Below are 15,458 nucleotides of genomic sequence, written 5' to 3'. Positions count from 1 at the left end.
AGCTAGTGTAGATAAACACCTGTGTAAAAAGTGCAACATGGACAGAATGCACTTGTATTGGAAACAGTGTAAATTCAACTTAACACAGTGCTGTAATGTACAGTGCTGTATCCTTATCTTACAAATGAAACAAATGCAAACTATTCTCAGAAGAAGCTATGTATAATTAAGTTTTTAAAGCCTCTAAATAATTTGAAACCTGACACACAACAAAAAAGTCCATCAATATTAATTTGTTAATTTATCAACAGCTTAATGTTTGTCAGTACCAATTGACTGTGACAGGCCTAAGGTTGCATTAGGAAAGAATCCACGAGGGAAGCTTTTTGTTTAACAAGACAGCTCCACCAATGTCAGTGCAGCAGCTGTCAGCCCATGTAATTTTATATCCCAGCAATGAGTGCCCCTACCAATTGTGATATCAGAGAGTTCTGAAGATGAACCGAATGTGTCACCTTGCAAAGTGCCAGATGTGATGGGGCCTTACCTTGTGGCTCAGATCCTAATAAACCACATACAGGGATGTAACTCCCATTGTTTCTCAACAGCATACAAATATACAACCCTATATATTTTTCTTCTTTTCCACTCTACAAGAACGAGTGTTTCAAAGTGTCATCATCAAGTCACCACATATACACGTCAAAGTAAGCCTCACTGTAAGATGCACAGAATTAGTTGGAATTTGCTTTGTCTCAGGTTTTAGAGGGAAAATCCTAACGTGAAAGCCTAACAAAATGTCCTTGGAATTTGTCAGGAAGCCTTGACATGTTTATAAATTCACTGGGATTCACCCTTTGTAGAGAGCAGCCACAATTATCTATTAGGGGTTCCTTCAGATATAAAAGAGCAGCAATAATGACAAACCATAAATCACAGGAACTGTGTCTCACTTGTTTAGAGGGAGTATGGACAGATCTCCAGGTGGTGTGGTAACTGTAAGTTGTAGTATAGAGTTTGTACACTCTTCCCATAATCCATGTGGGATTTCCCCGAGCACTCCAGTTTTCTCTGACATTATAATAGCATGCTGTTATTTTGTCCGGCTCTACTAAATTGCCATTTTATGAGGAATGGCAACTGGACACCCTTCTCATTAAAGAGCCCGGTCAGGAGCAACTGAGCAATAGGTGGGTCTCTACTATGTGTTATCAAGGGGTTCAAGCATTAAAAAGCAAAGTACCTCTTAGTATGTAATTCTGGTAGTTCTGGTCTGCTTCTGCTCCCACCTTTATCAAGCACGTCAATCCTTCAGCAACAACAAATTCATGGACCAAATCCTTATCATCCTGCAAAAACAATACAACACATGAGTGAGCTGCAAAATCAAATAAGACAAAGCTATCATACGAGGCCTTCTGCTTTTACATTGTTCCTAGGAAACAAGAGGGTATTGGGGATGTAATAGTTTGTTGGGAATGTCTGATCTTGTTTGACCCTGGGTTATGTACTTTCCAAAGGAAGAGTGGAAGAAAAGCCTGAATGGAACTAGTTATTATTTTCTACTGTTAGGCCATTTTTAAAAAAATGCTAAATTAACTTAAAACTGATGTAACTCTTGTGGCTCGGTTTCTGTCATACATGCAACGCTTTGGTTACTCTGTCTGGGAAGGAAACCTTTGAAATAAATCAATATACAGTACAATTTCTGTGAAATCAACCTGTCAGTCAAGTGTGCCCTGAATGGGATACAACTTCTGCAAGAACTAATGAGCACTTTAGGGGCTCTTTTGAAATGGAACTTGTAAAAAAAAAAGTCTGTCCCAATTTCTCATTTTGCAGTCTGATAAAGTGAATCATTATATGATATGAAAAAAGAGAAATTCTTGGCCAAAAATAGCCATTTCAGTGCTAATAATTTGTACTTCACAGAAACCAGATGTGAAACTTTAACCACAGACATTTGTTGGCTTCAAAACATGCCCCAGCCTTATTTCCAGTGATATTACATGGCAGATATTTGGGTCATTCTTTGTGGTGGGTCATAAAAATATCTTGCTTTATCATTCAACTTAAAAGTGATCAAAAACTAATAAACTGTAAATACAGGGATTATATTTTCTTTGATCTCAATTTGGTTTTCACACACCTCAGCATAACTCAAGTGGCAGTAGGGCTTATTAACTTGCTGTCAAGTGGATGAGTATGTACTGCCTCACCTTTCTTTTTAAGAGCCTTTAAATAAAATATTTTTATTTTAAGAACTTAATTTTAAAATACTTATTGGAATGGTTGATTTGTAATGATACGTAGAGAATTCATTTGGATGAATACTCACTCACGACGTAAAAACATGTAATAAATCCAACGTCGCTATTTGTTTTGTTACTAAAGTGAAATCTGGAGGGTGTAGCTGATACCAGCTTTATTGTAAAGTTCTTTTTCATTAATAGGTTCTACCCCAGGGATCTGATTTCAAAATATGCCCAACATCAATCAAAAATCAGCATAATCAAAGCACCAGATGTACGACATTGTAAAGATCGGACTGGATCGAATTTCCATTTGTTATTATTCAAAAACAGAAACTGATGAAGGCCCTCTGGCCAATCTGTTGCTCATTTACTTTTCTTCAAATAATTAGGAATGGAAATCTGATCTAATCTGAACTCCTGGTGCTTCACCACCGATTAAGCTGCTTTAGTACAATTAATCTGGGCTTTGGTCAGATTTTTTAAGACCATATTTAACCAAGTACTTTTCCTTCTCCTATGCTAAATGCGTTGGATTCTCTTTAACCAATAATTTTGTAAAATTACACAAATTCACGAATGAAAAGCTTATTATTGAACTGATTACTGTGCAAGGATGCGACTCTGTAAAGAATTTCATAGCCTTCAACAACATTAAACCATGCCCTGAGGAAAATGTTCAGTAGGTCGATGGAGTAAGCTGTGACATAAACATGAACAGAACAAAAGCCATCAAGACATGCTAAAGCCAGCAAGCCAATTATTCTAGATGTAACACAGGTGTGAAGCATTTAGAAAACATGAGCTCATGTCTCGTCAAACAACTAAACCATGTAAACAGCAATAAAAAATCTTTATTAAATAATTAAAATAAAGCCTTTATGTGACTTCATTTTTAGCCACCCATAATACAACCTTTTTTTCTTCCTCTTTCGTTTATAATCTTTTTATTAGGTAGGTTCCAAAAATCATACAAATTTTACGTCTCATGAATATGAATTTCCCTGACCCACAGAAAGATGATACTTTGTTCTGACTTGCTCTGACTTTTGCTCTTAACAGCAGGTGATTATTTCTTTGCTGACTTATTCTCTGACATCTATGAGAAAGAATGGATTTCCTTTTGGAAATTCATTTGATTTTCTTCCTATTAACATTTTGTTTCTAGTGTTAATGCAATGGTGATTTGATCATCATATACATAGACCATCATTCAAGATTCTGTTAGTTTAAGAGGTGACTGAGTACTTGTAGCTCAGTGACAGATTTCCCATCACAAAGGCAGTAAATTTGGATTCAGCTAGAATTCAGTTTCATTCATTGTTAAATATCTGTATCCTTACCACTTCAGTACATCAGCTTATACTGTACATCCTTAGCAAATAAAAGAGAGTTTCAATAGCTTTCTCAGATGGTCATGATCTTTTACAATATTCACAGAAACAAAAAAGCATATGCCTATGAAATGTGCCATGGTCAAGAGTAAATAAAATGTTTTGCACTACGGATATGTTTTAAGCACTCTACTGTAGGTATAGCAGAAGGTCTTCTCTGTCCATGCTATTAAATTTCTGCACCGATACAATGGAAATTCAAATAATTGTCATTTGACACAAAGCTGAGCATTTTAAAATAAACTTGTATACTATACTGTAGGTTCTGCAAAGACTGTGAAAATGTGTGCCCAAAGACATACTGTACTCAAAAAAAAAAACTGGCAGCACAACCAATACCAGTTTTATGTGTTTTTAAAGTCAGTGTTAAATTGTGGTAAATAATTTTCTAATGAATGGAAAAATAATTTTCAGACAACTTTAAGGAGTCCACTTATGTCACTTTCGGTATAAATTTCAGTTTGTGGTTTTGGCGTGTGTGCCTATCGCCTTTGCTGCTAAGCTCTTCCTAAAGCCACCCTCATCATAAACGTGCCAAACCTCCACTTGGCAAAGAACATACTTTGGCTTTTTTGAAAAACTTAAAATTTAAAGAAAAATTTAAATTGGTTCAAACAAATTTAAAATAGTTTTGTTTCACTGACTCCCTTCAAAAAGCTATTTGAACTTGACATTGATATGACTGAAGGTACAGGATAGAAAAGAAATTGAAAAAATATTAACAAGTCCAAAGTACATTTTTTCAGCCATTAAATGTCAGTTTTGATACTTTCTGGTGTTAAAGTACATTAAATTCTCTTTTTAGAAACAATTCTAACTAACAAGCTATTCTATAAACCAGACATTATGGGTTTCCCATATTAGTAGGATTCTTGTGTCTTTTACAAAAAAGGTTTAGTTATGAGTGTTGTAATTTGTTTTGAAAATTATATTGCTTTTAACATAATTTTTTAAATATATAGATGTGACTTCTTGCATACCACATTCACAGGTTATGTTACACATAACCTACACATAACACACAGTTGCAACATAAGCAGATGTTAAAAAGTCCATGTAACAGCAAATGTTACGGATTTTATACCTTTCTGTTACACATAACATTATTAAAGTACTGTATTAGCTTTTCATCACCAATACGTCAAACACTATTGAATTTTACAATAAAGAATAATGCTTAGTGACATTCCTACATACATCTGCTGCACTTTGGTTCCAGGTTTGTTATACAATAAAATGCAAAAATTAAAACATCGATATTTCTTATGACAAGCAGTAGGTCCTTTCTCCTTAATTACACAATATTGTCCTGAATGTTTGCACTGATGCTTATTCTGTTCCTCTAGAAAGGAAAATGCAATTACATAAGCATTGAAAAAAAAGGAATAAAAGATTAACATCACATAGAAAGGACCAGGAAATGGAAGAAGGTGATTAGAAAGAACATCCCATGTTTAGGCTAGGTACGTGCTTAAAAAACTTATGTAAACTGTACTGTAACTTAACCACGTCTTTTTGGAATACAGTTTAATTACTGTACTCTGTGAAAGTGTCACCATCAACTATAATGTCTGATCTTTTCCCCTATAAACTCCTAAAAAGTGTTAACACTGTAGGGGAAAAGAGGGCATTAGACAACTGTGTCTCTTATAATCAAAGAAAGTGTCATTGTCCCCTTCTGAATTAAGGAATAGTAGAAATATATTTTGCTCAAAATAATTATTTTCTGAGATAGGACAATGCCTAGAATTTAAACAAATTAACATCTGCCTTTACACAGATTAAAATTATTTATGCCTATGGGACATCATCAATTGTGTCTGTCATTTACTTTTACTTGTTGAGCACTGTCATGCCATTCCAAGTTCTTTGCTTGTGTCAACATTAATGTGCAGAATCCTTTAAGAACCATATTCTTAATGATATCATATCAGCTAGTTTACAAGAGTTATTATTCTACCCAGTTTCTTTCTGAAAGGGCTTTCAGACAGACCCAGTTTCTGAGTTCCTGGAATAGTATCTATCACTGAGGTATTTAAAGAGGTCAGGAATTTTTAAATCTTAAAAATCTTTTAATATGTCTTACGGAATTATTATAAAGAAGACTGCATTCATGTTCAGGAAATTAACAGATAAAAATAAGCCATGAGCTGAGTACGTCTTATCTCTCTCTTTTTTAAAAAAGTGGTGTAAATTTAGCATTATGTAATGATCATCATGAACAGAGTCAGTTACATTATGAAATTGAAAAAAAAAAGATTTAGCATCTTGAGGCAGAACCAAACCATGTAGTTTCTGAACACACACAGTTGGAGCTGGATGTGCTAAAGTCATCAAGCAACAGTGTGAGGCCTTTCCTTTAACTCATTACCAAGACAGCTCATCTCACTCATAAACTAAACCTCACAGCACTCTACCAGATGCAAGGGAAAGGAAGGCCTGGGATTTTCAAAAATAAGTACAACTGTCAACAAAGGGATACAATATCTCACCTTTTCAAACCAAAAAATTAAACCAAGATACAAAAAGATACTGATCATGCTACACAAAGTGGCAGTATTCCAAAGGATGTATTATTATTTTTATTATTATTATTGAACTATAATGTATTCTTCCTGTTGGTTACAAAGCCACAAGCTATCAATTTGTCAGATGTCTTCACATAAGTCTCTTATGGCTGTCTTCTAAAGCTGCATTTTTTTAAACATAATTGATTACCATTTACCATCGCTATAGAATACTGTAATTTTTTTGGCGGACTATACTGGTCAGAAGCCAGACACCATGAGCTTTTCAGCTTAACTAATGGAAAACGGCATATCAGCCAGTGATGGTAAGGGTCTAATTCAGTTTGCTATTTTATTTCAGGGGAAGCAAAACCTTCCAGATGAATATGTCAAGTAAGGAGTAGAAGTGAATATATGGAGCAATATGTATTTGACATAAACTTAGAAATCTTCCCCCTGGGAGTTTAATTCATTGCAAATGAATACTGAGAAACACTGGGTTTGTGTTTTTGTGTTTTGCAGTCTTACAGTACACAGTAGTGAATCGCTGACAGCCCCCTGTCTCCCGGTTCCACTGTGTGCAACACCAGGCGTTCGCTGTTAATGATAAAACCACCTGCAGGTCGCACACCTGTCGACAACTTAATAATTTAAGTTGCCTCAATTTCACCCCTTTTTAAAATTTGTCAATGTAGTGGGGAGGGGGGGTCATCAATCAGTTTTCTTTCCGGAGAAGGTCCTGGCCTTTCCAGTGCATACTTTAAACTAATTAACCATCGAGAGTCGGTGCCAGATGAACTCATCAGTCATTGAACAACAACAACAACAAACAAAAAGAACTGGGCAGCAATGACATCATTGCATATACTTGAAGGAGCCTGGAGGAAGAAATTTATTTTTCTTTGCTTTAGAAAATACACACCAGAGAATCTATAAACAGTTTTTGTTAGCTCTGTGTGTGTAGAAATCTTAAAAGTGTTGCTTTCCTCAGCCTCAGAGGGGAGGGGAACTGAGCATAAACACCATCCCACATGAACCACAGGGAACCAGCAGAGGGGCAACTTTCTATGGGCTGGTTTCAGGGAACTAAACAAAATCTGATCATCTCTGGCAACTCTACATCACCTTATTTCTACTTCTAACTGCTGCCATCTCTTACAAGATCTCTTTCCTCACCTTCCAGTGTTTTATAGGAAACTAGAGGCAGCAACTGGAGGTCATCATGACTAAAAGCATTCAGCTATTCAAATACTAGTTGCTGGAGTCCAATGATTAATGAAATTACATACTAATGTCAATTGGCAATCAAGATAGTTCTCCATAACTCTCCATAACTGATAATGTAGGTATTCTAGAGCAATTTTTGCAACTTATATTGGACACTGTTCTAAGGACATTTCATTTGTAACATATCATTGCATTTTTGAGACATAAACACTAAATTTCTAAATCACATAAATGGCAACCTACTGCACATTATCAACAGTTTATTGTCATTAGTTTATTATTAACACATGAACAGAAACTAATTGCAAGTGTCAATCATATTTATTTTCCCTGTAAGTGCAATTTTGACATTAAACTGAAGACTCCAATGACGTCTCAATCATCAAGTTTAAATATGAAAGGGAAAGGATAAGCATCTAGGACTTTCATGTGACATTAAACTTAATGCAATTCTTTAGCTACCTAAGCCTTTTTATATTAAACAATCAATATAATCATAACATCAAAAAGTCTAAAGATATATTTATTAACTACGTTTACCACCATATTATTTGTGTTACTTTTGGAATTTCCCAAATTTAAATATTGCTAGTAATTGAACAGAGATTTTAGTTTATTTTCCTTTATTTCTGAGTTTGCAAAAAGTAAACAACAATGTCAGGTATGCTTTGAAGCATTCTGTGCATTCCGCCTTTACATTATCTCATAAGTAGATATTTTTAAATTGAACCTATTTTTATTTTCTCTTTTCTAACATTTTATAAGACAGAATTTTGATGCTAATCACATTTTTGGCATGTGCTGTTTGGCATGGTATATTTAGAGTAAATTTTTCATCATACTAAAAACGTATCTGTAATTCAAATAATTGTCTTCAAAAATGTTTTATGTCTCAAGAAAGAACAAGAAACACGCCAACAATAGATACAAAAAGCATTACAGAAAATGCAAGTTTAAAGAAAAAAAATGTTTTATTTTTTCAGTTTTGAATTAAGTGCTTCTTGACAATTTACCAATGCATTAAAACTAAATTATTTTAGTCGTGGATTAAGATAAGTATTTATTTTGGCAATTGATATTCAGACTTAAATGGCATTACAAAAAACAGATTCATTTTAAAAGCTCTCTGAAAAATGGAACAATCGGCGTTTATGGTTGGAATGGGAGTCTGCATACTGTACCAACAAATATTCAAAATGCTGTATAAGGCATGCTAACAATATCTGATAAAGTGTATGCTTAACGACTTACTTATGATTGCATTAACAAAGCTAAAGAGGATTATTCTTTTGCAATATCTTTAACTTTTTAAAAATATTTTACCTTATATTTTAAGAATGTATGGCAAATACTATTTCTGCTCTTTGGAAAAGCATGTGGAATAATTTAAACAAGTTTAAATTTGTTTCTGATAGGTAAACACATTTTTTAAAGCTATATTACATGAGACATTTTTACTTCATCCCTGGGTTTTTCCCTGTATAACCACATTAAAGACCTGCAGTGCCCCAAGCCATTTGTGTGCTGACAATGAGGGTGTTTCAAAAAGGTGTTGCCTACACAAGCAAACACCCCACTGATTTTACCTGAAAAATCTGTTTCAGAGAAAACAGAGCCCTTCGCAGCTCCCGGCCATTGGAGTTGTAGAGTTTTTCTGTAGGAGAGACAGAAAAAAAAAGTCACATTTAGCCAAAGTTTGTCAGAGGTTAGAGCATATTTCTGGTGAGATAAAATACAAGCCAAGAAATAAAAATAAGATACTGAAAGTGGTATAAGGGTGTTGTCTCTCAAGAGCAGCTATCAGGATGGTTAGGAAATAGCAGTTTTAAAGTACCTTTAAAAATTTCAATAGAACATTATTTTTGGCCAGCACGGCGGTGGCGTGGTTAGGATTGCTGTCTCACAGCACTAGAGACCTGGGTTCACTTCCAGACATAGGGTTCTATCTGTGTGGAGTTTATGTGTTCTCCCCATATTGGCTTTGGGTTTATTCTGGGTGCTCTGGGTGTGTTTCCTCCCACAATCCAAAGACATACTGGTACTGTAGGCTAATTCTGGGAAAACAGTCCCTGGTGTGAGTGTGTGCATGTTTGTGTCTTTGCTTGGTCCTTCAATGGACTGGTATCCCGTCCATGGTGTATCCTGCCTTGTGCCTATTGGATACAGGCGATGAGACTCAAACTTCTTTGTTCCACATAAAAATATGTCGTATGTTTAGGTCTTTGATATAACGTTACAAACAATATATTAAATTGCTTTTAATCTTGTTGCAAACAGGTATAAGAAATATTGATACTGCTTTATTTGAATTTTAAATATATAAACATGAAATATAAACTTTATTTACAATACATTCATAACTTCATTTGCAACCCCTGAACTGATGTGTTACCAATACGTCTTTGAAGTATGCTTGTTTTCAGTCAGTCATTTCATAATGTAATGAAGTGTTCATGGCCACCAAATACACTTAGTTTGAAGGAATTCTGAAACAGCATCTATAAAGGCCAGAATAAATTAAACACAGGATAGACAAGAAGTTTCATACTGAAATGGTTTAATAGAAGGATCTTTCTGTATAGTGGACACTGACACAGCACCACTTCCACTTTCAGTGAAGAGTAAAATGTGTTTTAAAGTTGGTAAAAGTCATGCTCCAGATTTTTTTAGGGAAGAAAAAACATACAATTACACAATTCTGTAAATTTTGTGCTTTTATATTTCTGGTGCTGAAAGCCTGAGTTTTCATTTTAAAAATAAAAGGGTGCAATAAACCCCAAGAGGGAAAAGGTTTAAAAAGATATATTTGCTTTCTTATCCATTTCTGAAGCACTAATTCTTTTGGCATTGAGGCACCTTGGCATGTGGCTCTTTCTAACATTAGCCAGAACACCTTCAATCAGAGCCTGTGTAATCTCGTGCTAAAGCCTGAATATTTCTGCTATAGTCCACCAGACCTGCTGGATAGCTTTCCACTGACAGTGATGATTATAGATGGTGACAAAAAGTACATGTGGTACATTGACTCCTGGCTTAAGACCGCTATTCAGGATACTAGACTCTTTCTTTGTACTGTACACTATTGTACATCTGTGTGAGAGTATGTGTGAGTAGAGGTGATTATGTGTGTGGGCATGTATTACTATCAGTGTGAGGAAAGAAAATGTTCCTCATAAACATAGCAACTCTTTATAAGGGATAATGTAGGAATGTCAGTGCAATGTAAATGTCTTTTTTGTGGAAGTGGTTTCTCCTTTTAAATCGAAAGTGGCTGTTTGTTTCAGATGTATTTTTACTCTTTGTATAGTCTCATTTTGTCAGAATTCATAATATCAGTTAAAAAAAATTTGACGTCCCAACAAAGACAGAAATAAAAACATGTAATGTAGGTGTTCATGCAGGAAGTAAATTACTTCCTAATTAAAAGAAACTGCTAAAAAATAAAAGATATCGCAAACACCCTATATCTCAATTCAGTACAGAAACCTCTAAAAGTCCTTAAATTACAAGTTTATTCCTCGATTTATACCTTTCTTGATAATTCTAATAAAGTTTAATCAATTGAGACCATTACAATGATCTCCCCTACCTACTGTGAAATGCAGGGGCTAACTGAATTCCACAAAAACAATGTTTTGGGATTCTGAAGCTTGTTATCTAGCAATTGTCCTAAAATCATTAAATTAATACTATGACTGTTATACCGAATTATTTCAGCATTGAAACTTTTAAATTGCAAGGGAGTCTGTGGCTAGCTGCCAGGATTATGGAGCAAATTCTGACCTCAGGTTTAATTATGAGACTGAGAGCAAGGTTTGGATCTAGAAATTTCTGGAACAGTCCCTTACACAACCTACAGGTATGTAGGACTTTTTAGTTTAGGTCCGACATAACTTATTATTATAATTATTTTCTAAGTAATTCAATAGCACACTGATTTGTTTACTACAGAGATCTCACATTAGTACTTTTTTGATTAATGATCACGCTAGAAACAGACAACTTAAACTGTTTAGTACTCTATATCTGTCGCAGGATCACTATGAACATTAAAAATAGAGGTATCAGAAATGGATGCTAAGTTTCAAGACACAAGTAATGTGGACTTGGTTTAGAAGCACATTTAAAAGCTAACTTTAATTTATTGAGATTTTGATGTCTGTTTACATAGATACTGATTTTCAAAAGTGATTATATTAAACAACAGTGTGATGTAAGAAAAAGAAACAGAAAGGATACAAATGTCGCCTTACATTAGAGACATATTGCTTTAACTGATTAACAGATATAACAATTATTATTTCACATTAGATCTTAGAGTGTTTAGAATAGGTTTGTCCAATCCTGGTCCCAGAACACTACTGTCAACAGGATTTCATTCCAGCTCAGCTCTTAAGAAGCTAAATGAACTCATTATTGGCTTAAAATACCATTTTAGAAACTACTTCTAGTTTTGCAGGTAATTAAATTTTTTTTACTATGATATTACTTAAGATAGCAATCAATAAACTTCTTTTTATTTCTATGCAGAAATTATGCTATACAGACATGGCTGAACTAAGATAACAATGATAGTGATAGGGGTTAAGGAAGTGGAGGTGGGGAAAAAACTACCCACCAGTGTACAGTAGCTGAACACACAACACAAATTCCATCATAGTTGATTGTACTGTAGGTAACATGTACAACAGTTAGAGAGAACATATGAATGGTGCAAACTGCAATGATGTTTCCAGCACAAAGTTAATAATGGAAAAAACAAACTACAGTATATTGAAAGCACAAGCTTATGTTGTGCAATAAATTAACATCTGAAAATGAAAACATATTGTTTTTAAGAGGTGTTTATGTGATTAAATGCACATTCTAACAAAAGTGTAATTTGTTTGAGAAAAGGGATAACCAGTGTCAAAGTTTTGATGATCACTTTTTTTTTACCAGAGAACCACTTAAGCCAATCTATAGCTCTCCTGACATCTCCCTGCCAGTGTGTGTCACTGTTGGGCAGCTCTGTTTATAATTCTGACAGCATAGTGAATTCTACAGTCTGTTGGATGTTACAGCAGAAGACAAGATGACTTGTTCTTTCCTCAAGAAAGTGAAAATATGTAGTGAAAATAGGTAAAAAAGCTTTGTTTCAAAAACATAAAATGCAATAATGCAATTCAGCATTAATTCACAGTTTTTAAAGTTACTTCTTATAAGTAAAGGAGCAGCCTTTCATGTAGACATAAAGATTAAGTACTGCAACACAAAGGAGAAGACACAAACAGAGCACTGTGTGGCAGTGTGTGGCAGCTGTGTGGCAGCAAGACCTATTCAGTTTTTGAAGTCATTCTCAAATGCATTGTGACTGAAATTCTCATTGAATACAGTAAAAAAAAGAGCAAAACCAAGAAAAAAAGTATTTTTTTTCTCAACAAGGCAGTCCACAAGTCCAGGCCTACAAGCCTGAGTTGGAGTGCTACTTGGTCTTTTTAATTACAAAAGCTTAGTTTTAAATCAAACCAACTTATCTGTGTTTTCTTAATAATTGAACAAGTATCCGAAGTATCTTGTCAGGAGCCATCTAAAACTATCCATCTGCAATACTGTGTCTTTCCATGGACAGGGTGCTCAAAGATTGCACAGGATTACTGGTGACCATATAGAAAAGAACTTCTACTGATCTTTCTCTCCTTGCTGCACAGTAAGGACCCTAAGGACAGGTTTTGCTGAGATCCACCCTGTGCTTTATTTGTACTTTTCTAGCTACCTGTATGGTATAATACTTCGAGGCTTAACATAAACATACTTGGGGTACTTGTAACAATGAGGGAAATTTACTGTGTTAAAAAATATATTATTTTGTGGCTTTTCTAAGCCACAGAATGATGGAAGAGAAACAATTGGGTTAATGCTATAGATCAACACCTTGAACTCTGAAAACAGACAGTCAAATGCAGTCCTCTGTCATCCAGTTGTACCAGCTAACTCCATAATATATACAGCACAGTGGCTGAACTTGACACACATTCCCATTGGTCAGTCTGGCTTTTGCCTCAGGAAATAAGTGTACGGAATGCATATATATATAATTTTTTGTTGAAAGGAAGTCATCCCTCCTGAGTTTCTGTCAAGTCTTAGGACTGTGCTACCTCAAGCAAAAATAAAATCAACAAAGACAAATGAATTGTACATTACAGGAAAAACATACAACTCTGGTAGTTCATTTTCCCCCTTCCAGGGTACAGAGAAAGACCTCACGGTTTATTTTTTTTTTCCATAACCTCAAATGAACGGGGCATAGAGTTCATTTTGGATTCTGATGTGGTCAGAGCATTCTGTTTCAGCTATAGCACACAAAACCAATAATTACAATAAAGGAAAATGGGGCTTTAACTTTAATATGTATCTTAAGGTGCAGGAGGTAAGTCTGCATTATGATGTTTTCCCTGCATATACTGTACTACAGTATACCTATATTTTTGTTGCTGATAAGTACAAAATAATATATACTGCATTCTTGCTTGTACCACATATTCATACAAGGTTTTGCTTATATGGTTAGAATTAATCCCCACAACAAATAACCAGATTAGAAATAGATGAATGTGTCATGCTGCTCCAGTGCCATCAAGAAATGGATCTGTTGCTTGTTTCATCATCTGGAATTTTCAGATTTCCATTTTGGTGCTGCAAGTTTTATTTTGGAACTTATTAGGTTTAGGTCCTTATTCTAAAGTGTTTTTGCACATTTTATTGTTATGGTGATTTCTGGAACACATTTGACACTGAAGTACAGCAGTAATTCAACAGGTTGGATTATAACAATAACAGTAATAATGATCCATCACATTTATATACAGTAAAAGCTTACTGTACATCTCAAAGAGCTACATTAGAAAGGACTCAATCCATCTGCTATTGAAGTGCAGCTGCTTGACAAGCAGTCGTCATTCTACACCAATAGCAGCACTAAGTAGCAGATCAGGTGGAGCAGTGAGAAACTGCTTCAGTGGTTGAATTAAGGGCAAACGTTAGGAACTTAGACTGTGCAAATCTAGGGTGAAAGTAAGCCAGGTCACTGGGGTTAACACCCCTATTCTTAGATAAAGCAATCTATTTCCAGTAATGGGAAAATGTCCTTCTCTTTTTATAACCATGCTTAAGTGACCTATTGAATTTCATGCTACAGTACATGATTTTGAGCTCCAGCGATTTCTATGTATATTTTAAAAATCTACATAACAAGAGATCTAGAATCATATACTGAATTATACAAAAGTATAATAATAATAGCATTTTTTGCATTTTTTATTCATTTTAGTATATTTTAGGCTTGCAATAATATGGAACACGCTATATTCCGAAATTAACAAAGACACATATTCTGTTTGATGTTTGAGTGGGGAGCTACAGTATATCAGTGTGAGAACTGCAAACAAACAAACAGAAGTTAATTCCATAGTGAAAAATAAAAAGATAGAAAGATAGAAGAAAATGTTTTGGCCATGGAGCCTTCTACTGGTGTGTAGGAGAAAGAGTAAGAGAGCAGAAAAATTCCAGGGGATTTTATGATGTATTCAACTAATATTGTAAAATATAGTGTTACATATTAATTTATGTACAGCATGTAGCTTTGATGGAATTTAATGTAACTGTATTTCACAAAACGAAAACATAACCAATTGTAAACTTGTAACCAATTTGTAAATACTAAAAATACATATTAATAGATATACCTGTAGTACATAAATGCTCAATGTATCAGTGACCAAACAGATAACAGCTAAAATCTTCAATAATAACAAAGCAACTGCCTCCTACTCTGCATTATTTAGAGAGATCCCTACGACCACACCAACAGCACACAATCTCTACGAGTGGGAGATGAGAAAGACATTCTGATTTATCCAGGTGTTAAACTGATCTGCCACCAAGTAACAATATTTATGTTTCTCTTGTCTGTGATTGCCAAAACAAGTAGGGCCCAGGCAAGTCAGTCAAATGCCAGTCAAACTGTCATAGGCACCTTGCTCTACTTCAGCTCCCACTCCACTTTCTCTTTCATGGCCAACCAACAGAACTCATTAACATTCCAGAGCACAAGGATTATAGCAGCCAAAAAGTGTTAAGCTAATGATTTACTTTTCCAT

The 15,458-nt window shown here is 34.7% G+C and overlaps 1 protein-coding gene across 3 annotated transcripts in view; it reads right to left on the bottom strand.

Annotated features, from left to right (window-relative positions):
• fhod3a (formin homology 2 domain containing 3a) overlaps positions 1-15,458 on the bottom strand; it is a 246,692-nt gene that overhangs the window by 111,663 nt on the left and 119,571 nt on the right. For all 3 annotated transcript variants that reach the window (XM_088929080.1, XM_088929081.1, XM_088929082.1), the window contains exons 4-5: positions 8,907-8,974; positions 1,184-1,289 (exon numbers count right to left, since the gene is read on the bottom strand). In XM_088929080.1, the coding sequence (XP_088785206.1) occupies positions 1,184-1,289; positions 8,907-8,974 (174 nt within the window). The remainder of the gene's footprint in view (positions 1-1,183; positions 1,290-8,906; positions 8,975-15,458) is intronic.

This window comes from Atractosteus spatula, chromosome 12 (genome assembly GCF_055471065.1).
Source record: "Atractosteus spatula isolate fAtrSpa1 chromosome 12, fAtrSpa1.hap1, whole genome shotgun sequence".
Taxonomy (NCBI): Eukaryota; Metazoa; Chordata; class Actinopteri; order Semionotiformes; family Lepisosteidae; genus Atractosteus; species Atractosteus spatula.
This window is presented reverse-complemented; position numbering and strand designations above follow the sequence as displayed.